Here is a 22835-nt window from a genome sequence, read left to right as displayed (position 1 = left end):
ATCACTGCTAAGTTCCCAATCATTAACACTTTTAACTCAGCTATATAAATAGTGCCCAAAAGAGCAAGTCAAAAGCTGGCACCCTGCTGCAAATAACTTAGCATCTGTTATCGGAAAGCTATTCCATATAAATGTGCTTGTCATGACTTTTTGACTGTGGTTTTTATTGGCAAATCATGCATTCAAATTATGTGCAGCATACTCATCACGAACAATGCGTTAATCTGTTCTTGGTGTTTGCATATAAGGGAATATGTTGAGTTGAAAACTAAGAAATCCCATGTTCCACTTCAAAAAGCGCTATGGGGTCTTTCACATCCAGCTGTATAGGAGAATGGTGCTTAAGTTTCACCTTTCACCAAAAAAAACACCTGCATTACAGTACTCCTATAGAAGTGCAGTCGAGATTATGTGCTTAATTCTTGAGTGGAGCTAAATTCGCAATTTTCCGACACGTTAGAATATAATGAATGATCTCAGGCTGACAGTGAATTACAAAGAAAGTTTCATGAGTAAATATATCCATCTTGGGGTTGGAATTGGGTGTGAGATTTACATAGGGCATGATGTAAGATTCCAATATTTAGAGAAATAAATGTTTAAAAATAGAGGAGCTGTAATACTGAGGATCAAAATAATAAATGACCTTTCTTTACTATGGTTTCCATTCGTGTAATGGATGAGAATCTGAGGATACAGATTTAATGGCATGTTAAAGAATCCAAGGTGATGCAGATTCTTTTTATATTCAGAGAGCAGTTAGCAATTGGAACACGTGGCCTGACGTGCATTAGAGTCAGATTCAGACCTGGCTTTCGACGGAGATCTGAATTACAACTTAAAATATTTTTTAAAATTTATCAGACTATGGGGAAAGGTGGAATGTGTGAATATGATGAGGACTCTAAGGGATGAATAGTTACCGTTTGATGATTTTTGAAAGATCACTTTCAGGGAGTCCATTTGCTCAATTGAGGTCTATTTTTCAGGATAAATAGGAATTTAATATTCAATCAGAAATGCTGCTGTGCTGAAATCCATTTTCAGCAAACTTCCTACACTCCTCAGGATGATCTTGATATTGTAGAGAAGTTAAGTCATGGGTTTAGTTGCAAAAGTAAAGGCAGTAAATGCATTATTTTCATCTTCAGCATTTCTTTGAGAACAGGGATAATTTGTTTCCATTATGGTTTTGTGAGTTGACTAATAAGATCACTAGAAACTTGAACTATCCCACAAGTAGGACAGTTGGGTGGATAGTTTGTGGTGGAGCCTTGCTTCTGCATTTTTGGAGGCATTCTTGTATTCTTGATGCATCAACGATGGTATCTCAGTACCGTTTAAATGCTTTTTGATTTGCCATGCATTAGAGTTCCAAGAATAAATGGGTTCTATCGCATTTCCAAAAACATTTCAACACCTTGAACCTTTTTCTGTGACCACCGAATAAATGCAGTGAGAGCACAGATGAGGGTGTCCATTTTGGGAGTTCAGCCTTGGGCATGCAAATTAAGTAAAAGTGCCCAACTGAGCTTACAGAGTGCTATTTAATCCTCAGTGTTGGTGTTGTTGGACTGGATGAAGACATTGACACAAATTAATTTATCAATGGACTTGGAGGACTGTACAGAGACAGTCATAGTGGCTTGTTTCCAGAGCCTTGAGGCCTCTTGTACATAATGGGTGGGTTAGAGGCATCTTCGAAGGCAGGACTCATTGCTGCTTAATAGACTAAACTCATTTGACAAAAGGCTGTACTAGCAGAGCACACTTGATGGGCCAAATAATCTAATTCTGCTCCTATGTCTTGTATCTTATGGCACATTGCCGGTAATGCTGAATTTTATCATTGCTCTCTTATCTGCTATCTCATTGTGAGACTTATTCTCAAAGGGCAGTGTTGTACAATGACAACATTTGACTTGTGATCTGCAATTTGTTATAAATGAAAGGTTTGATTACGTAATGAGGATTACAGAATCTATTGGTCTTATAGTATTACCATGACTTTTCCAAATAGATTACAATTCAAAATGGATCATAAAAACCTGTGCATTTTTGTTTCAAAAGTTTTTTTTTTGGTTCCAGTGTCTGAATTTTGTAATGCTCTATAAATATAGTTTGTCCTAATATATTATTATGTTATATCTCTAATGATAATTGGAATAAATAGATATATGTGTAAAAATGGCAGTATTGTTCATTTGTTTCTCATACACATTAATGGTTACTGACATTCTGAGTTTTCAAAATTTAACTATTAGATTAGTACTTCATTCATTATTAGAGCAATTCGTAATTGATCTCCCTCATTCCTGTGTGTATAATATTTAATTGATAATATCTGTAAATTTTGAGGTAGAATTTTTTTTTATCCTGTTTAAATTGAATATAAACTCTAAGCCTCTAAATTCTCTAGCTTAAACTGTAATCTTGTTTCTCATTTCCTCATACCAAGGCAAGATAGAACAGGCATCAAGCTTTTGCCCCTAAAAAGGATGCATATGAGTTACAGTGTTTCTTGTTTGGGCTTTTTGATTACTTCTAGATGGGAAGGGGAATATAATTTTGAGTAACACAGTACTGAAAAGGATACTGAAGCTAATAACTCTCAAAGTCATTGATGTATAAATTGCGTCAATGTACAGCAGTCAAATAAGCAAAATAAAACTTAGAAATCGGAGAGCTGTTGTGCAGGTTGCTGTGCTATGTGTGAAGGTGGGAGGTTGCCAGGAAACAAAGCTGCTTCACTGAACTAATGAGCATAAAGCTTGCCAGAAACATTGGGGCTTGCCTATTGCTTTGAAAGCTGCCTTTCATGACATAAGGCCTACAATCTCCCTGGCACCAGAAAGTACTTTTAATGAGTATTCTCATTTTCATAGATTTTTAACATTATCTGAGAGATTTTTAAGGCCCAAATAAAATGTTGACTTTTTTCTTAAATACTCTGCCCTCTACCTCTTCCCACTTTCCCCACTCTCCCATCCCACCCGCCCCACACAGTCACACCTCCACCCCTACTCGCCCGCCCCTAACACCTGCCCCAACCCCCTTGCCCCTACCCCTACCCATTCCCCTCCCCCTCTCCTCCCCCACCTCCTCCCACTCTCCCTCCTCCCCTCTCCCCTACCCTTCCCCCTTCTCCCTCTCCCCTCCACTCCTCCCCATCCCTCCATCCCATCCCCCTCCCCCTCTTCTTCAAACTAAACCCCCCTGCCCTATCTTTTTCCCTCTCCCTCCCCTCCTTATTTGAATATGATGTGTGGATTTCCTGGTTCTGTCATATACGAATGTTCAGCAATTGTTTGATTGGTGTGAAGATATTCATTCACTTGCATGGTTTTCTCCTGGATCAATTGCTGACAGGGGCTTACAGTGCCAAAGCTCATAGAAAATCTGTGTGCAATTGTGATGAATTGGGAATTACTGGCACCACCAAACCCTAGAAAATGAGATGCATCACCGAGAGGTGCACAGAGAGCAGCATTTATTATGTGAGAGATTTTTTTAAAGTGTAAAGGATGAAGAAAATAAAAGGAATTACCACTGAGTAGTGTTGCCGATGAGAAAATTAAGGGAGCAGGATGGAACACTAGCCAAGACGGAAAGAGTCTGACAATTAGAAAATGAGAGGGAAAACAAGTTTATTTTACATTTTTGTGCAAAATTAAACTGACATCTGTTAATTCTATAGTATAATTTAGTTGGTCATGATGACAACACACGCATCGCTTGCCTGCCATGGAATTGGTTTTTATTGGCTTGAAAAATAAGCTGTTTGCCAAAGCTGAATGCACAGTGGTAATATAAACAAATCAAAAAATGAGGATTGATGACCTAATTTGAGTTAATTTCCCTTCCCCCTTCTCCCAACATTTGTAGCACAGTGTATCCTGTGTCCCAATGAAACAGCATCAGCAGAACTTTCATCCTTAGTATGTGTACATTGCTAGTTCGTTTATTTGAAAAACATTAAAATGTAATGTTGGCTGTGTTTCACTACTTTATCCATTCTTAACACTTGTATGTCAACTTGTAAATGTTACTGTAAATGATGTAGGAAGCCTTCACCCTCATAGTGCCCCACCAGCTCTTCTGACTTCTCTCTTGGTTGGGAGAGATCAAGTTTAAAATTTGTATTGCAGTTGTGTTCATCGGTTAGAATTGTGTGTTATCCACACCAGAATATGAAATAAAAATGATCCATTGGCCAGATTTAGATTTTTTTTCCAGACTGGTTAAATATTGTGGTGGGGAAAATAAAATCAAAATGTTCTATGCATCGTTTTTCTTAACAATCATTAGATTGTGAAACTCAGTTCCAGATTACGTCTTTTGTCAAAGCAAAGTCTTACTTTACTTATTTAGAGATACAGTACGGAATAGGCCCTTCCAGCCCTTTGAGCTGTACCGCCTAGCAACCCTCAAAAAGCCCGACTTAACCTAATCAAAAGACAATTTCCAATGACCATTTAATCTACCCAGTAATCTTTGGACTGTTGGAGGAAACCAGAAGACCCAGAAAAAAGCCACACATTCCACGGAGAGGATGTACAGAGGCTTTTTACAGAGGGCTTGTGGGATTGACTCCAAATTCTAACACCCTGAGCTGTAATTGTGTCAATTAACCATGGCACCCATCATCCATGATGGCTTTTGTCAAAAAATTTGATGAATTAATGGCAGTGGCAGCATTAAGGAAAGTGATGAGGTAGAGACAAGTGTCTTCACGTGTAATGTGTGATGTACTTCTGCACACCAAAGAGGAGGCTGATATAGAAGGCCAAGGATGGGTACTTGAAAGACTCTGGAGTTGGGGCTGTATGAGTAGGAAGAGACTTGTGCTTCTCTGGGGATGAATGGATAGGGGAGGATGGAATGGTCATCAGGACAAAAGCAGCAGTTGCTTAAGAAGCAAAAGAATGAATGATTAACTTTGGCCAATTTACACTTTTTGACTTTCATTAAAACCTCTTTCAATAGTGTTGCAGAAGTTAAAGTTGATCTGACGAATTTAAAATGCAGTTCTGAGAAAAATTAGAAATGGTGTGCGAGATGATAGTTTATTCAATAACTTAGACATAGGAAGTAAGATTGAAATTGGGCAGCAATTTGCAAAGACTAGTGCTTTGTGAAGGAAAAGTGTGATTCTGGAATTTTTGAAGGGAGGAAGACAACATTCGGTGTTAGCAGGCAATTTATAAACCTGATTGATCCAGCAGAAATTGCGAGGTCAGAAAATTGGCTTTACAAGAAATGGTTATTATGGATGCAGTGAATGCAGAGGTTCCTGGTTTTACCATCAGGAGCTGTCCATGTGTATTTGCGCCGAGGGTGTTGATCAAACATTGTGTTCATTATACAGAGGTGGTTTTCTTGACAGAACTCAACTAGCCATGCCCCGTGTTCATCTGGTGTTCCTAAACCATGGTTTCCCATGACTTTCTTATTCAGAGATGTTTGACCCACTTTTGCATTGAAATCACCTAAAATGAACATAACATCAGTTTTCGGAGTATTATCAATGAGGCCTTGCAGGTTGTTGTAGTGTCCCTCAAGCTCTTCCTCCTCTACATCGCTGGTTGGTGAGTAGTTGACAATGAGTGTGATTGGAAAAGGCTTGCATTGTATGCGGATGGACATTAGTTGTTCGTTCAGTGAGTTGTAACCTAGTACTGCTTTAGCTAATCCTTGCTTCAAGATGAACGCAACACCTCCTCTTCCTCCTTTCTCAGATCTAAAGTAGTACATTGTGTAGCTGTTCTTTGTTGTAAGATGACCTTTGTCAGACCATCTGATGACTGTTATTTCAATGATATTGCAGCCAATTCTGCCGATTTCATCGATGAGAAGGTGAAGTTTCCCTGTGCTTTTTTGAGTGCGAATATTCCAAGTGCCAATATTGATATAATGTGTATTAAGTCTGAGGGTCTTCGATCCAGCACTGGAAGGCACAGAATAGACCACAAATGAAACGCTGTATGCAGTAGAAAAGAAGGGATTGGTGAAAGGTCAGAAAGGAACAAGTAAAGGATACAAGGAGCTGAAGTGTGAAGTATGACAACACTGCAGGCTTGACAAAAGGGCATAATTACAACGCATCTGCTTCAACATGGAAATTGTGGCCAACAAAAGCAACAGTAAGATGGTTTATGCTGCAGTAAAAGAACTTACCGGCACCTTCATGCCAAGAATTGGTGCAATCAAAAATGATGAAGGGAAAATTCTGACAGAAGATGCAGATGTGAGGAAAAGGTGGCTCGAGTACACCAAGAAACTCTATGAAACACATGAGAATGAAAACCGTGACAAAGCCATTGAATGGACAGCACTAGAACATGAACCAGAGCCACTACTGTCAGAAGTAGAAAGACCAATTGAGAAGATTAAAGAGAATAAAGCACCTGGTCCAGACAACATACCAGCAGAGCTACTAAAAGCAACAGGGATCTCAATGGCCTACATCTTTCACCGTGTTGTCTGTGCCATCTGGAAAACTGGCAAATGGCCACCAGACTGGTACAAATCTGTCTACATTCCAATTCCCAAGAAAGGGGACCTCCTGCAGTGCAGTAACTACAGAACAATTGCTTTGATATCACACACCAGCAAGATTCTACTCATAATCATCTCTGAGAGACTAAAGAACTACGTAGATAGAGAAATTGCACTCGAACAGGCTGGCTTCAGGAGTGGCCAAGGTACTAGGGACCAGCTCTTCAACATGCGCCTAATAGTAGAGAAAATGAGAGCGGTCAATACCCCCTTGTACATCTGTTTCATAGACCACTCAAAGGCATTTGACTGTGTCCAATACACCAAACTACGGATGACAATGATTCAACTGGGCATGGCACCACACTTAGTGGCTCTTCTAGAAACACTGTATGCTGCGCAATTCTCCAGCCTTTGGACCACATCTGGCGAGACTGAATCGTTCTGCAATGGGAAAGGAGTCTGCCAAGGCTGCAGCCTTTCTCCACATCTTTTTAACATCTACACTGAGATGATCATGAGACTGGCAATTCCAGACAACACTGACATTAAAATAGGAGGAAGAACCATCAGTAACTTGAGATATGCAGATGACACAGCCCTGCTAGCCACAGCAGAAGAAGACCTACAAACACTACTCAATAATGTTGCAAAAGTCTCTGCTGAATTTGGATTGCTGATAAATGGCAAAAAGACCATAGTTATGATGATAAGCAAAACTGCAATTCAAACTGACTTCTACATCGGAAACGACAAGATGGAACAAGTGTCCTCCTTTATATACCTCGGTGCAGAACTAAACGACACAAATGAATGCAGCAAGGAAATAAGGCGAAGGCTAGCAATGGCATGCACAAGCACTACCAAACTCTGGAACATCTGGAAAGTTAGATCTGTGAGCACTGACACCAAGATACGCCTCCTCAAGAGTCTCGTCTGGCCAGTAACCCTATATGGCTGTGAAACATGGACCCTAAAAGCAGCTGATGAAAAGAAGTTGACAGCATTTGAGATGTGGACATACAGACGGATCCTCAGGGTATCATACATTTAAAGGAGATCCAACAATTTCATCCTAGAAAAGACTGGCACGAAACCAATACTTCTGGAAACCGTTATCCAAAGGAAACTTTGCTATTTTGGACACATCTCAAGAACTGATGACACACTGGAACGCACTGTGCTTGAAGCCAGAGTAGAAAGAAGCCACTCCCGAGGCAGACAGAGGACAACCTGGATCAACAACATCAAGAAGTGGACCAGCCTCACCGTCAGAGATGCAAGAGGTTTGACTGCCGACAGATCGCAGTGGAAGAAAGTGGTTGCCGCGGCTCTGAAAGAGTATGGCATATGGTGATGATGAATGCGGAGGTGCTATGAAATGACAGAGGAAATATCAGTTAAGAACTGAGTATGGGATCTCAAGTTATATTGTTGATGGTACATCCAGTTTTGACAGGAAACAATGTGCTTTATGCTTTGAATTAGATAGCTACAATAACTCTGGTTACTTGAAGTCTGAAAGTTTAATAGGGAGATAGTTTATTGATCCCAATGGAAATTACAGTGTCACAGTAGCATTGCAAGTCCACAGATATACAAATACTAGAAGGGAAGTAAGAAAGAATAAAAATTAAGTTACCTCATACAGTCTAACAGGAGGAGGTCATCACTTCTCCAGCTATAGGATGACTGATTATAGAGCCTAATGGCCAAGGGTAAGAATGACCTCATATAGTGCTCTTTGGAGCAGCACAGTTGTCTTAGTCTATTACTAAAAGTGCTCCTCTATTCAGCCAAGGTGGCACACGGAGTGAGAAACATTGTCCAGAATTGCTGGGATTTTCCGTAGGGTCCTTTGTTCTACCACAGCCTCCAGTGTGTCCAGTTTGACTCCTATAACAGAGCCAGCTTTTCTAATCAGTTTATTGAGCCTGTTGGCATCACCCATGCCCCAGCACACCACCGCATAGAAGATTATACTAGCGACAACAGACTGGTAGAACATGTGAAGGAGAGACCTGCATACTCCAAAGGACCTCATCTCCTCAGGAAATAGAAGTGATTCTGACCCTTCTTGTACACAGCCTCTGTGTTGGTCCTCCACTCAAGTCTGTCATCCAGGTACACCCCCAGGTACTTGTAGGACCTCACCACATCCACATCCTCGCCATTAGTAGTAATAGGGAGCAGTGCAGGCTTAGTCTTGCTGAAGTTCATCATCATCTCCTTTGTCTTGCCGATGTTGAGCTGCAGATGATTCAGCTTGCACTATTTGACAAAATTCCATTAATTGCCTGCCAGAAATCCAATGCCAGTTATTCAGAAATTTCTTAAGTACCCTTAAATTATCACATTATACAAAAAGGGGTCTTGTTCATTTTATTCAACAATGTGGAGACTGGATTGTAGATGTTGTGAATTGCAGCTATGAAAATTGGTTTAACAAGAAATTCACAAGATGTGTTGACTTTTGTTTTTCAGGCTTTGAACCGGTGCTAATAGAATTGTGTTTATTACACACCCGATTTGCAGTGTTTAGCAAATGTGAGTGAGGGTGAATAAAGCAAACTGATCTGTAGTTTTAAAAGTGCATCTCGTTCATGATTTTATCATAGCACTGAGAGCCAAGTGCAAAGTAAATGTAATTGACAAACACTCGACTTCAGAAACCTGTTTTCTCTGAAAGTTTTTTTCTGTGCAGTAGGTACTCAGCCTTCTAATAAATCAGATCATGATCTTGCTGTAGAGATCCTATATACCATAAAGTTCTCTGAAGGGCCCTGCCAAAGCTGGTCCTCTGAGGGCTAGAAGAAAAGAGATTAATGGTCTGTTTTCCTTCTTGTTGTCTTTCATTTGAAACAGCATGGAAAATAATGGCTTTAACAAGGTCAATTCTCAGACGACACTACTGCACTAGTAGGATCAACATTTAACTGTTGTTTTCTCTGTCTTCTCATTGTTTAATAGCTCACGGAGGATCTGCACAACACACCAATGAACAGTGAGATCAGAGAGCTAGTGAAACTGCTAATGCATCCACATCTCAAGGTGAGTACTTTTATGAGCATGAAAAGATGGGTAATCTTTTTAGTCCCGAGAAAGGGTTTCGGCTGGAAACGTCAATTTTTTTTTCTATAGATACTGTCTGACCTGCTGCGTTCCTCCAGCATTTTGTGTGTGTTGCTTTGGATTTCTAGCATCTGCAGATTTTCTCCTACAGGTAATCTTTAGAATTGTATTGTTACAGGTGTGTGGACACAAGCAGGGGTTGCAAAATTAAAATCGAATCACCCAAACATGCATTTTTGAATATTCAAATCTCCTTCAACTTGTGATAGTTATGAAACCTATGTCTATGAACATAAAACATTAATAAGTGTTTTAGTTTATACCTATTGCGAATTGGGTAGAATTGTATGTAAAAAAATCTGATTTAGTAGTTTGCACATTTCTGCCTTTAGTAGCCATTTAGCTTCAAAAGACTTTGCATTGATAATAGGAAAACAAGCATTTTAAATTTGAAATCAAAACAAAATATTAAGAAAACACTGAACAAATCAGGCAGCATCTGTAGAGAGCAACAAAATCAATACTTTCTGCCTAAGAAAGGTTCAAACATCTTTGATCTAAGACAGGGGTTCCCAACCTTTTTTAATGCCATGGACCCCGACCATTAACCAAGGTTGGAAACGCCTTTTCCAAGGTGTTAACTCTGTTTTTCTTTCCAAGATGCTGCCTGACCTGCTGAGGGCTTCCAGGATGGTTTATTTCAGATTTCCAGCATAAATTTACTTTGAACTTCAAACTTTGAAAACAAGGATCCAGTTGCAGAGGAAACTACAGAAGCCCAAGTTTTAAAGGTTGTTGATCAGTACCGAGGGGACATGGCATTGGAGCACTGAGTTGTAATCGATAACAGCAGCTTGACATAATATATTGCTGTTGTTTAGGTGCTCCAAAGCTGAGTAGAGAGCAAGTGAGACTGTGTCTGCTGTAGACCTATTGTGCCAGGCAGCAGTTAATTCCATATATGATCAACCTTTCCAGTGCTGTCTCGAGTCCATTCTCTAGTTTTGTGTGTGAGAGATGTTTGTACATTCACTCTGTGATCTTCCGTGTGCTCCATTTTCTTCCTACATGCTAAAGATGTGCAATTTGACAGATCAATTGGCTGAGATAAATTGCTCCTCGTGTAGATGAGTAACAAACTCTGACTGCAGTTAATGGGAATGCAGTGAAAATAAAATGGGATTGATATATGAATAGTGTAAATAAACACTCGATGGTCAGTGGACTGAAGGGCAAGTTTCCATGTTGTATGACTGCATTTTTATTGAACCGAATCTAAATCTCCTATAAATTCCTTCCTCAAAAGGCAAGGGAGAAAAGTCTATGAATATTTTTAAGACAGACTTTGGTAGATTCTTGTTCAGAAAGTGGATGAAGGGTTACTGAAAAGGGGTGGCAATCTGAAGGTGAACTTACAATCAGATCAGTAGTTATCTTACTGAAAGGCAGGGAACACTCAAGAAACCAAATGGCCAGTCCAGAAATACAATGTAAGGATTCATTTCTTACAGCCCAATTGGGAACTCTAATTTTCGAATTGATGGTAGTCATTAGTTTATTCTGCATTCAAAGCAAATTGATGTAGATATTTCACAATTAATTTTTTGAAAAATCTATGGAGGGAAATGAACCTCATTGAACTTAAACAAGGCTAAGTACAGAAATCCAGAAGTAGCTGTCAGTGATCCACAGATGCTTCACAGATGATGATCATTCTGAAATTTATCTTTATCTGATAGTTCCCACATTTTCTGGTCTATTTTACTTATGTTTTTAATGACATACTAAGTCAGAATTGATGCTTTCTTCCTGGTAATCAAAAAGCTCCTATTTTAAAAAATAAGTCAAATTCTTTCCTTTTATAAAATTGTTATTTTACTATCTACTGTCTTAGTCTTGTGTGTCTCAATTTTTATTTCATTCTCTGTGAAAATTTTAAAACATTAAATCTTATTCACTGTAGTTTGCTGTCTAAGTAATCTTCAATGTGATTGTTAACTTGGCCTGTTTCACAGCATCACTGTTGCTGGGTGCCAGACATCAAGGATCAACTTTACTTACCATGTACATGTGTTAGAAATTTGCTGTGGTGTGTTGGCATGCCATGCAACAAAAACATCATTCAACAATTATGATGAATAATGATTATGTAAGAATAACGTTAGAAGTACGGATATGGAATAAAATGTGTATAAGTACATAAATACCAGCATGTATTTACAATGTAAACAGCAGTATAAAATGTGCACAAAATGCTGGAGAAACTCAGGCAGTATCTATGGAGAGGAACAAACAGCTGACATTTTGGGCCGAGACCCTTCTTCAGGACTGGGAAGGAAGGAGAAAATCACCAGAGCACTAACTTGCTTCCTTCCTGGTGGTACTTGGATTTGTTGCCGTTGGTGATTAATGCAGTGACAGTGGTGTCATCTGCAGACATTATCAGTTTAACAGGTGAATCACTGGAAATGAAGTCACTGGTGTTTAGAGAAACTAGAAAAAGGGAGAGAACTGGTGCATCAGTGCTGATTGAGCGCGATGTGGAGATGTGCTTGTCAAATCTCACATACTGCCTACTGTCAGAGACGAAATTTGTGATCCACCTGTAGATGGAACCTGGCCGTTAAATTTGGAGAGTTTCTCTTGCAGAGGGTCAGGGATGATGATAGAAGGCTGAATTGAAATTGACAAAGAGAGTCCTGACATAGGCACCAGGTGATTTCTAGTATGAGGTCCAGGCAGATGTTAACTGCGTCATCTGCAGATCTGTTGGCTCTGTGGTGAACTGCAGCGGATCTAGGAAATTTTGAGTTATGGCTTTGAGAAATTGACATGATCAGCCTTTCAAAAGTCTCCATTATGTCTGATGTGAATGCAACTGGTCTATAATCACTGAGTCCAGTGATCTTTGATCTCTTGGGGACTGGAACGATAACAAATTTCTGGAAACGTGCTGGACTGTGCATAGTTTGAGAGAATGATTGAAAATGTCTGAAGACTGTGATAGGGCCAGCAGCCTTGTTGATATTTTGCTTACTGAATAGCATTCTTATTTCCTCTTCCTCAATAACAAAGGGTGTGCAGCATTGGTGATGGTCTAGCGGAATGGCACTAGAGGGGTCTTGGAACTGTGGTCTGAGTCTGAACTGCCATGGAACTCATTTAACCAAATTGAGCGCAGGGTGTCATCAGGGCTGGGAACTACCTTCTCCCCTATTGCTGTCATCAGAATGAAACTAATATCTGGAAGGGTGGAGATCGACATTACACTAATTTCCTTTGGTGCAAGCAGCTTTATTACGGGTTAGTAGCAAGTTCCACACTTCGTCAAATTTGGGGTGTGAGGGCTAAAACTTTTGACCTGATCATATTATCACATTATCATATGCTTTATGAGTTTGGTAGTTTCAGTCTGGTTTATTTCAATGTTCAGTCTGTTCAAAAGAATTTCCGGATTACTACAGGGTTGGAAAAATTGCTATATCTGTTATTCTGAAATTCACAGCACCTTACACCACCTCTGAAACAAGCTATGACTGCAAAGTGGCATGTTCCTGTTTGAGGCACGGTTGCTCGAGAAAGAATTCAGCAGAAACTGGTCTTGATTTTAATAAGAGAGTAGCTGAAGGCTAGGCATTGAAATGTAAGGATTGCCCCAGACTTGGGAAGAACCAACAAATCCTTTTCCAGTGACCACCTGGCCTCCACACACAACCTTTGATTCTGCAGTTTGTGGTTTTTCAATTTCTGGGCCGATTTCCCTGAATATCTTCGGGACTACAGTTTCTATTGTTCATGAAGGCTGTACTGGATGTTTACTAATCATGAGGTAAACTTCTGCACTCTGCCATTGCTAGTGAGGGGACTGACATCCTCCTAACTGCATACTTGAGGACACAGTTTTGTTGCAAAAAAAAACCCTGTTCCCTCTTCACACATTTTATATGTGTATGTGTGTGTACACACACACACACACACACACACACACACACACACACACACACACACACACATATATATATATATATATATATATATATATATATATATATGTATGTATGTATATATGTATGTGTGTGTGTGTGTGTGTGTGTATATATATATATATATACACACACTCTCAAATAACCATGCATTACAGCAGTGCTGTGCAGAGGAGCATCTCTGAACGCAGATAGGCTACAGCAGCAGAAGACAACAGGTTTCCATTCCTGTAACTAATAAAGTAGCCATTGAGTGTACACTGTAATCTATTACCAGGAATGCAGTGAAAGAGCAACTGAAAGATTACAACATGATTAGATAGAGTTAAATCTTTTTAAAAGGACAATAGTGTTTGATAAACTATTGGACTGGGTGGACTGGGTAGTTAAGGGGGGATTAGAAAATGAAATTTGTTTGGATTTTTACACGTGCTTGCAAGTTTGTTATAAAAGAACAAATGTTATTCAGTGTGGTTTTTTTAGAGGCTCAAAAACATAGGATTAACCAGGTCACTTTCAGGATGGTATCTCAAGAGTTAATGAGCAGCCTCAGTTTACAAATGATGAAGATGAATGGGAAAAGTTCAATGGTCATTCGCAGCTCAGAAAAGTAAGGGGATGAGGCGGATGCAGAGTTTGCAGTGGAATGGAAATGAGTGACATTGACAGATTAATTGGGCAGGAGCAAAAGGTGCAAGGTATAAAATGCGAAAATGAATATACTTTGGAAGAATTGTGTAGTAGAATATGGTTTAAATAATAATACAAAACATTCGAAATTGGGGATTTGCGTGTGAATGGTACTCATCAAGTTTAACATATTGCAGCAAATAATTGGGAAAGTACATCACGTTTTGATTATTATTTCAAACAATTGCAAAACAGATAAAAGAAATGAAGAACAAGTTTTCATTGGCACCGAATATGGGAGATGCAGGGATAGATTGATTTTCAGCTAATTGCTTCAGTTTAAAAGACAATGTATTATCCCAGGAAGTGAGGTGGAGTTCAGATTAAGAAAGGAAATTAAAACAAGACTTAAAAGAATGAATATTTTGTTTTATTCTCTTATTATGTTCTACATTCTCTCTTTACAACTGTGAGGTATTCCAAAGTTATAATTGAACATGATGTTGCCAATGTTAACATGTGAAGCCTCTGGACAGGGAATCATGGAGGTACACAGTAATGTGCTTCAAACAAGTTACTTAGAAAACCAGAAATGTTGTTTCCAAAAGTACCCTTTATGCACATTTTTGAAGATAGTTTTTTGCTTAGTCTACAGAGTGCGATTTAAGGGAATATTTTTGTCTGGTCGCATTAAGATCCAGTTGTGGTCTTTTCCAGTGAATTTTGGTGAAAAATGAATTCTTTGTAAATTTCAAAAATAACACTAATGTCCAATGTTGATACTTCTGCTTGGTTAGGGCAGTGTTCCCAATATCGATTTTTACACTGGAAAATTTGTTGAGACGTTTTAAGTTGGTCTAGTCTTGTATGTGAGTAGCAACAAAATAAAAATATTGAAATGAAGTTCCTGGAGCAAAGTTTAAAAGGAGAAAGCTTTGCGGGGACTTGGCTATAACTGGCGCACTACTTGTGAGTTGGAGAGCTGGGGAGGTTCAGGCATAAAAGGGAGACACTGCCTAGTGGGGCGGTCATCAGAGGAGTGGTCTGAGGCAGAGTGGTAGGGATCTGGCTCATTCAGGCTTCAGCGAGGTAGGTGGGTAGGTGAACATCATTTCTGTTTTATCTCCTTGCACTTTTTTTCTCGGAGGACTGGAGAAAATATCTGTGGGGTTAGTACTTTGCTCTGGGTGTCAGATGTGGGAATCCTGCAGTCTCCCAGATGGCCACATCTGCACCAGGTGTACTGAGATGCAGCTTCTGAGAGACCGTGTTAGGGAACTGGAACTGCGGCTTGATGACCTACACCTTATTAGGGAAAGTGAGTAGGAGATAGATAGGAGCTACAAGGAGATAGTCACCCCAAGGCTGCAGGAGTTAGATAAGTGGGTGACAGTCAGAGAAGGGAAGGGAAGAGCTCAGGTAGTGGAGAGCAACCCCTGTGGACATCCCCCTCAGTAATTGTTTTCTCATTTTGAATGCTGTTGGTGGGCGGGAGGGTGACTCGACAGAGGACGACCATGGCAATCGGGTCTCTGGTACTGAGGATGGTTCCGTGGTGCAGAAGGGAGAGAAGAAGATGAGGAGTGCGCTAGTCATGGGGGATTCCATAGTAAGGGGAACAGACAGGAGGTTCTGTCAGCCTGATAGGGTACCCGCATGATGTGTTGTCTCCCAGGTGCCAGGGTATGGGATGTCTCGGATCGGGTGCAGAGTATTCTGAAGGGAGAAGGTGAACAGCCAGAAGTCTTGGTACATGTTGGTATCAATGACATAGGTAGAAAAAGAGAGGAGGTCCTGAAAAGAGAATTCAGAGAGTTGGGTAGGAAGCTGAAATGCAGGACCTCCAGGGCAGTAATCTCAGGATTGCTGCCGGTGTCATATGCTAACAAGCGCAAGAATAGCATGATCAGGCATACTAATGCGTGGCTGAGAGACTAGTGTAGGGGGCAGGGCTTCGAGTTCCTGGATCGCTCTTCTGGGGGAGGTATGACCTGTGCAAAAAGGATGGGTTACACCTGAACCCAAAGGGGTCTAATATCCTAGCAGGCAGGTTTAATAGAGCTGTTAGGGAGGGTTTAAACTAATTTGGCAGGGGGATGGGAACCGGAGTGATTGGGCTGAGGAAGGGGAAAACAGAAATAAATCAAAGATAGCATGCAACAGAGATGATAGAAAGGACAGGCAGGAGATGAGGTTTAATCAAAACCAGTGGGATGAGTTACAGGGCAATAGCGGTGTGGTGCAGTTAAAACAGAAAGCAACAAATACTGGACTGAAAGTGTTATATTTGAATGCATGTAGCAGAAGAAATAAAATGGACGATCTTGAAACTCAGCTACAGATTGGCAAGTATGACGTTGTGGCCATCTCTGAAACTTGGCTAAAGAATGGCTGCCATTGGGAGCTGAACGCTCAAGGATATATGGTGTGTTAGAAAGATAGGTTAGTAGGCAGAAGGGGTGGTGTGGCCCTGTGTATAAGAAATAATATTAAATCATTAGAAAGGGATGACAGAGGATAGGAAGGTGTAGAGTCTCTATGGGTTAAGTTAAGAAATGGCAAGGGAAAAAGGACCCTAATGGCAGTTGTGTACAGGCCTCCAAACAGCAGCAGGATGTGGATTACAAATTACAGCAGGAGATAGAAAAGGCGTGTCAGAAGGGCAATGTCATGGTAATCACTGGGGATTTTATTATGAGAGTGGATTGGGAAAATCAGGCCAATACTGGACCTCAAGAGAGAGAATTTGTGGAATGTCTAAGGGATGGCTTTTTAGAACAACTTGTTGTTGAGCCCACTAGGGGATCGGCTATGCTGGATTGGGTGTTGTGCAATGATCCGGAGGTGATAAAAGAGTTTAACGTTAAGGAACCCTTAGGGAACATTGATCACAATATGATCGAGTTCACTTTGAAATTTGAGAAGGAGAAGCTAAAATCCAATGTGGGTATTTCAGTTGAATAAAGGAAATACAATGGCATCAGAGGGGAACTGGCCAAGGTTGACTGGAAAGAGGCACTAGCAGGAAGGCCAGCAGAGCAGAAATGACTGGAGTTTCTGCAAAAAATGAGGGAAGTGCAAAACAGATATATTCCAAATAAGAAGAAATTTTCGAATGGAAGAAGGACACTACCATAGCTGACAAGTGAAGTCAGAGCCAAAGTAAAGGCAAAAGAGAGGACATACAAGGAAGCTAAAGCTAGTGGGAAGAAAGAGGATTGGGAAGCTTTTAAAAACTAGCAGAAGGAAACTAAGAAGGTCATTAAGAAGGAAAAGATGAATTGTGAAAGGAAGCTGGCGACTAATATCAAAGAAGATACTAAAAGCTTTTTTAAGTATATAAAGGGTAAAAGAGAGTTGAGGGTAGATATAGGACCGATAGAAAATGACGCTGGAGATATTGTAATGAGAGATGCAGAGGTGGCAGAGGAACTGAATGTGTATTTTGCATCAGTCTTCACAGTGGAAGTGTTGAGGAAACAGCGAGAGTTAATAGTTTAGGGTAGTGGTCGCCAACCCGTCGATCGCGATCGACTGGTCGATCTTTGAGACTTTCCCAGTCGATCCCAAAAAAAATGAAAAATAAATACACAAATACTGTTGTAATGTGAGCATTATAAAAATAAGTAATACTAATTAGGATAATAGTAAAAATATAGCAATACTTTCGCTACTGAAAGCTGTTTGTAAAGAGAGATCGTTTCCGGGTTGCGGGGTTTTAGTTCCGTTCTTTCTGTCTGGTGCGCATGTGTATAGTTCCCCCGCCATGCACCGCATTTTCTGCGTAGCTTGTGCTGCATCAAAGTAACCAATCAGATTAGATAAGAGTACAGACTGTCGCAAACATCAATATACGACAGGGGTCCCCAACCTTTTTCGTGCTGCGGACCGGTTTAATATTGACGATATTCTTGCGGACTGGTCGACCCAGTTGGGGGGGGGGGGCGCAGTAGGGTTGCCAACGAACAAGAGTAGCAGTCAAATTGTGTTTACCCCGAGAAAGACTACAATGACCATGAAGCCTTGCGCGGGCATCAGTGCGCATGCGTGACCTGCGCATGCGTGTACCTGCCGATATTATTCTCTGCAAATCGTTTTGGCGATTCTGTTCGGGGGGGCGGTGGGGGGGTGTTAATCACGACCGGAATATTGGTAATAAGGGGCTAATACACTCAATTTCATTTCTAAAAGGGTTTATCTAACGAATTTAATATTAAACACACAGTGCATATTTTCCTTGCATGAAAATAGTGATAAGTCAATAATCAGGGGAGGACGGGGAGCTTGAAGTAAGTGTTGAAAGAACTTCCAGTAGAAGTGGTAGAGGCAGGTTCGATATTATCATTTAAAGAAAAATTGGATAGGTATATGGACAGGAAAGGAATGGAGGGTTATGGGCTGAGTGCAGGTCGGTGGGACCAGGTGGGACTAGGTGAGAGTAGCTTTTGGCACGGACTAGAAGGGCCCAGATCGCCTATTTCCGTGCTGTAATTGTTATATGGTTATATAAGTCACTTATCAGTCAGGAGCATCATAACATTTTAAGTAATGTTTGGATATTAAACACACGGCACATATTTTCCCCGTATGAACATATAAAATCATTGCAACACACCAGTATCACTGAATCAGTGGGAGCCCTGGGCTTGTTTCCCTGCAACAAGACGGTGCCATCGAGGGGTGAAGGGAGACAGCGATACTCAAACGGGGTTCCTTATGTCCAGTCTATTCCGCAATTTAGTTTTCGTTGCATTCATCGCAGAGATATGTTGGAAATGGAAGCAACGTTTTCAGTGCTTTCGTGGCTGTCTCAGGATATTTAGCCTTGACTTTGATCCAGAATGCCGGCAGAGATGTTATGTCAAACATACTTTTCAGCCCGCCGTCATTTGCAAGCTCGAGGAGTTGATCTTCTTCCCGCGCTGACATGGATGACGCGCGGGTAATGACCTCCCGTGTGTTCAAGCTCAACAGTGGGAGTGACGGGGAATGAGGAAAGGTGCAGCTGACTCATATCGCCAAATCATATCGTTTCCTCACGGCCTGGTAGCAAATTCTCTGCGGCCCGGTGGTTGGGGACCGCTGATATACAGCACTTGCTTGTGATATCCTGATAGCATGGCGGAAGCTCCATGAAAGAAGGCAGAAACGTACAACTTCCATCCAGAATGGGAAGAGGAATTTCTGTTTACCTTGGTGAAAGATAAGTGTCTACGTATGTTGTGCCACCAAACACAAGCACCGACAAAAGAGGGAATCTGGAGCGGCACCACCACATCAACCACCGGAAATTTAAAGACACCTGCCTCCCCAAAGAGCGCAATTCGTGCCAGGAAAGTTGAGGAGCTGAAATCGGGGTTGAAGGCCAAGTAATCGTTTTTCACAAAACATGCTGCTCAAAATAAGGCTGCTATTGAAACATCATTTTGTGTAAGTCACCTTTTGGCTAAACACAAGAAGCCTTTTACAGATGGCGATTTTTTCAAGGAAGCAATGGCCATTACCGCAGAGATTGTTTTTAATGACTTTAAAAACAAAAATGACTTCACAACCGCAATACATAATATACTGCTTGGCCCTACAACAGTGACAAGGAGGGTAGAGTCACTGTCTGAGGACAAGTGTTAAAGGACTTGTCACTCCGTGAATATTTTTCACTGCAGTTCGATGAATCCCTGGATGTAATGCAAACAGCTCAGCTTGTTGCATTTGTCAGAATGGCTTTCCAGGATTTTACACCAAAGGAGGGCTTCCTCACTCTTTTGCAATTAAAGGAGAGAACGAGAGGTGAGGATATTTACAATGAGTTTAAAAAATATGTCTGTGGTGGCAATTACAACTGATGGTGCCCCAGCAATGTGCGGTGTGAGCGTTGGTTTTAGCACTAGAAGTCAGTGCCTTCTTCGGGTCAACTTATGTAAGTGAAATTGCATTTTCAGAAATTAAAATTATTAAATCTAGGTACAGGAGCTGTCTTACTGACAGACACCTCACAGACTGTCTCAGACTGGCTGTCTGTAGTTATGAGCCAAATTTCAGGGAACTAGCAGAAAGTATTCAGTCCCAGTCATCATACTGAGTGCAACAGTCAATTTTTATTCATTTATTTTTCGTGTTGAAATAAAATTAAATAATGAAACTTAGAATTAAAGGTGCGAAGTATTGTAATATTCTTAAAGAAAGACAGCTATGGCCTGTTTGATATGCTAGTTACAGTGTTTTCTTGTTTGAATTAACTTGAAAGTTTGACAAACGTATTTTATGCAATTCAAATACAATTAGCCCAAATAAAAGGCCTCAAGTTGGAAGTACAATTTGAACTGTTTTTTCTCTAAACAATTTAGTAGGTAGATCTTGCCTTTCACTAAGGTCAAGGTAGGGGATCTTGGGCTTTAAAAGGTTGGTGACCACTAGTTTAGGGGAATGGACAAAGAAGTGGCAAATGAAATACAATGTTGGAAAGTGTATGGTCATCCACTTTGGTGGAAGAAATAAGCGGGCAGACTATTATTTAGATGGAGAGAAATTTTAAAACGCAGAGATGCAAAGGGACTTGGGAGTCCTTGTGCAGGATACCCTAAAAGTTAACCTCCAGGTTGAGTCGGTGGTGAAGAAGGTGAATGCAATATTGGCATTCATTCCTGGAGATGTAGAACATAAGGGCAGGGATGTGATGCTGAGGCTCTATAAGGCACCTGTGAGACCACACTGGGAGTATTATATGCAGTTTTGAGCTCCTTATTTTAGAAAGGATATACCGACATTGGAGTGGGTTCAGAGAAGATTCACGAGAATGATTCCAGGAGTGAAAGGGTTACCGTATGAGGAACATCTGGCAGCTCTTGGGCTGAATTCCCTGGAGTTCAGGATAATGAGGGGGGATCTCATTGAAACATTCTGAATATTAAAAGGCCTGAACAGATTAGATATGGCAAAGTTATTTCCCATAGTAGGGGAGTCTAGGACAAGAGGGCACAACTTCAGGATTGAAGGATGTCCATTTAGAACAGAGATGCGGAGAAATTACTTTAGTCAGAGGGTGGTAAATCTGTGGAATTTGTGGAGGCCAAGTCATTGGGTGCAGAGATAGATAGGTTCTTGATTAGCCAGGCATCAAAGGGTATGGGGAGAAGGCAGGGAATTTGGGATGACTGGAAGAATTGGATCAACCATGATTGAATGGTGGATCTTGCTCGATGGGCCGAATAGCCAACTTCTGCTCCTATATCTTATGGTCTTTTGGTCTTATGCTTCATTTGGGAATTTAACCAAATAATTTTAAATGCCAGTTATTCTCTAATGCTATCCATTTCAACTTGTATTGTATTTACTTGGCGAGAACAAGAACTCCTTAAAGGGAAATTCTGACATATTTCCCATCAATACAATATAATGATGAGGTTCAATAGCAGAAATGGAGGACTGCCATTGGTCTACCTCTTAACCTATTGATTGTTACGTTGATGAGATTGTCTGCCTCGCCTTTAATTATGCTTAGTAAAAGGAAGAAAGTATCTGTAAGTAGTAAAATGAAATTAAAACAATTTTCGTGCAGAGAAGTTGGGGAAGGTTATTTTTCTGATGGGGTGAAATAATGTGGTCATTGAGGAGCAGTTTCACTCCTATACATCTCAATGTAATGTTTACCAGACATACTCTGAAAGCCTCACTCTACATAAAAAAATAAAAAAACATGGAACTAAAGGGACGACAGGCAAAAAAGTGGTCAGTCCAGATGCAAATGGTTATTGAGATGAAAGATGTGGTGTTTCTCCTCAAGCTTGAGTTGGGTCTTATTGTAGTAGAGCAAGAGATCACAGAAAGAAACGTTAGAATGAATTGAATTGAATTGACTTCATTACTTACATCCTTCACATACATGAGGAGTAAAAATGTTTGTTACGTCTCGATCTAAATGTGCAATAGTATGTACAGCAGGGCAGTTGATATAGCATAGAAATATAATTGTATCAATGTGAATTAATCATCTAATGGCCTGGTGGAAGAAGCTGTCCCGGAGCTTATTGGTCCTGGCTTTTATGCTGCGGTACTATTTCGTGGATGATTGCAGCTGGAACAGGTTGTTGGGGTGACTCAGGTCTCCAATGATCCTTCGGGACCTTTTTACACACCTGTCTCTGTAAATGTCTTGTATAGAGATTAAGTTCACATTTACAGATGTGCTGGGCTGCCTGTAGGGTCCTGCAGGGTCCTGCAATTGAGGGAAGCACATAGTAGTGTGACGGGATCCTGAATTACCCCTATGAACTGTGCTCGATTACCACTATTAATGGTGCTTTTGAAAAGAGAGAGAGTTATTTACCACTGATATCTTGTTTTGAAAAGAGAGAGAGAGACGAAGACTAACTGTTGGACTGTCACTTTAAGGAACGAGAAAGAACTGGTTAACTTTTAGATTTCTGCTGAGTTGGAGACAGCACCGAGCAGCTCGTAAGTTGCTATGGTGACCGAAGGTGGTGTTATTTAATGGACACTCGATGTTATGATTTTCGGCAGGTTGTTGACACTTCTCAAGGACTTTTGCCTGCTTGAATTTCTTCACAGAGAGAGGAAGGAGGAGTTATTTGAATGACAGTTGATGCTCAGCACAAGAAGATAAAATAGGAGGTCAGATGATAGACCTCAGACACA

At 40.6% G+C, this 22835-nt stretch overlaps 1 protein-coding gene across 6 annotated transcripts in view; it reads left to right on the top strand.

The window, feature by feature from the left end:
• mpp7a (MAGUK p55 scaffold protein 7a) overlaps nucleotides 1-22835 on the top strand; it is a 526318-nt gene that overhangs the window by 333978 nt on the left and 169505 nt on the right. For all 6 annotated transcript variants that reach the window (XM_063044292.1, XM_063044293.1, XM_063044295.1 and 3 more), the window contains one exon: nucleotides 9469-9549. In XM_063044292.1, coding sequence (XP_062900362.1) covers nucleotides 9469-9549 — 81 coding nt within the window. The remainder of the gene's footprint in view (nucleotides 1-9468; nucleotides 9550-22835) is intronic.

The sequence above is a fragment of the Mobula hypostoma genome, chromosome 3, assembly GCF_963921235.1.
Source record: "Mobula hypostoma chromosome 3, sMobHyp1.1, whole genome shotgun sequence".
Classification (NCBI taxonomy): domain Eukaryota; kingdom Metazoa; phylum Chordata; class Chondrichthyes; order Myliobatiformes; family Myliobatidae; genus Mobula; species Mobula hypostoma.
This window is presented reverse-complemented; position numbering and strand designations above follow the sequence as displayed.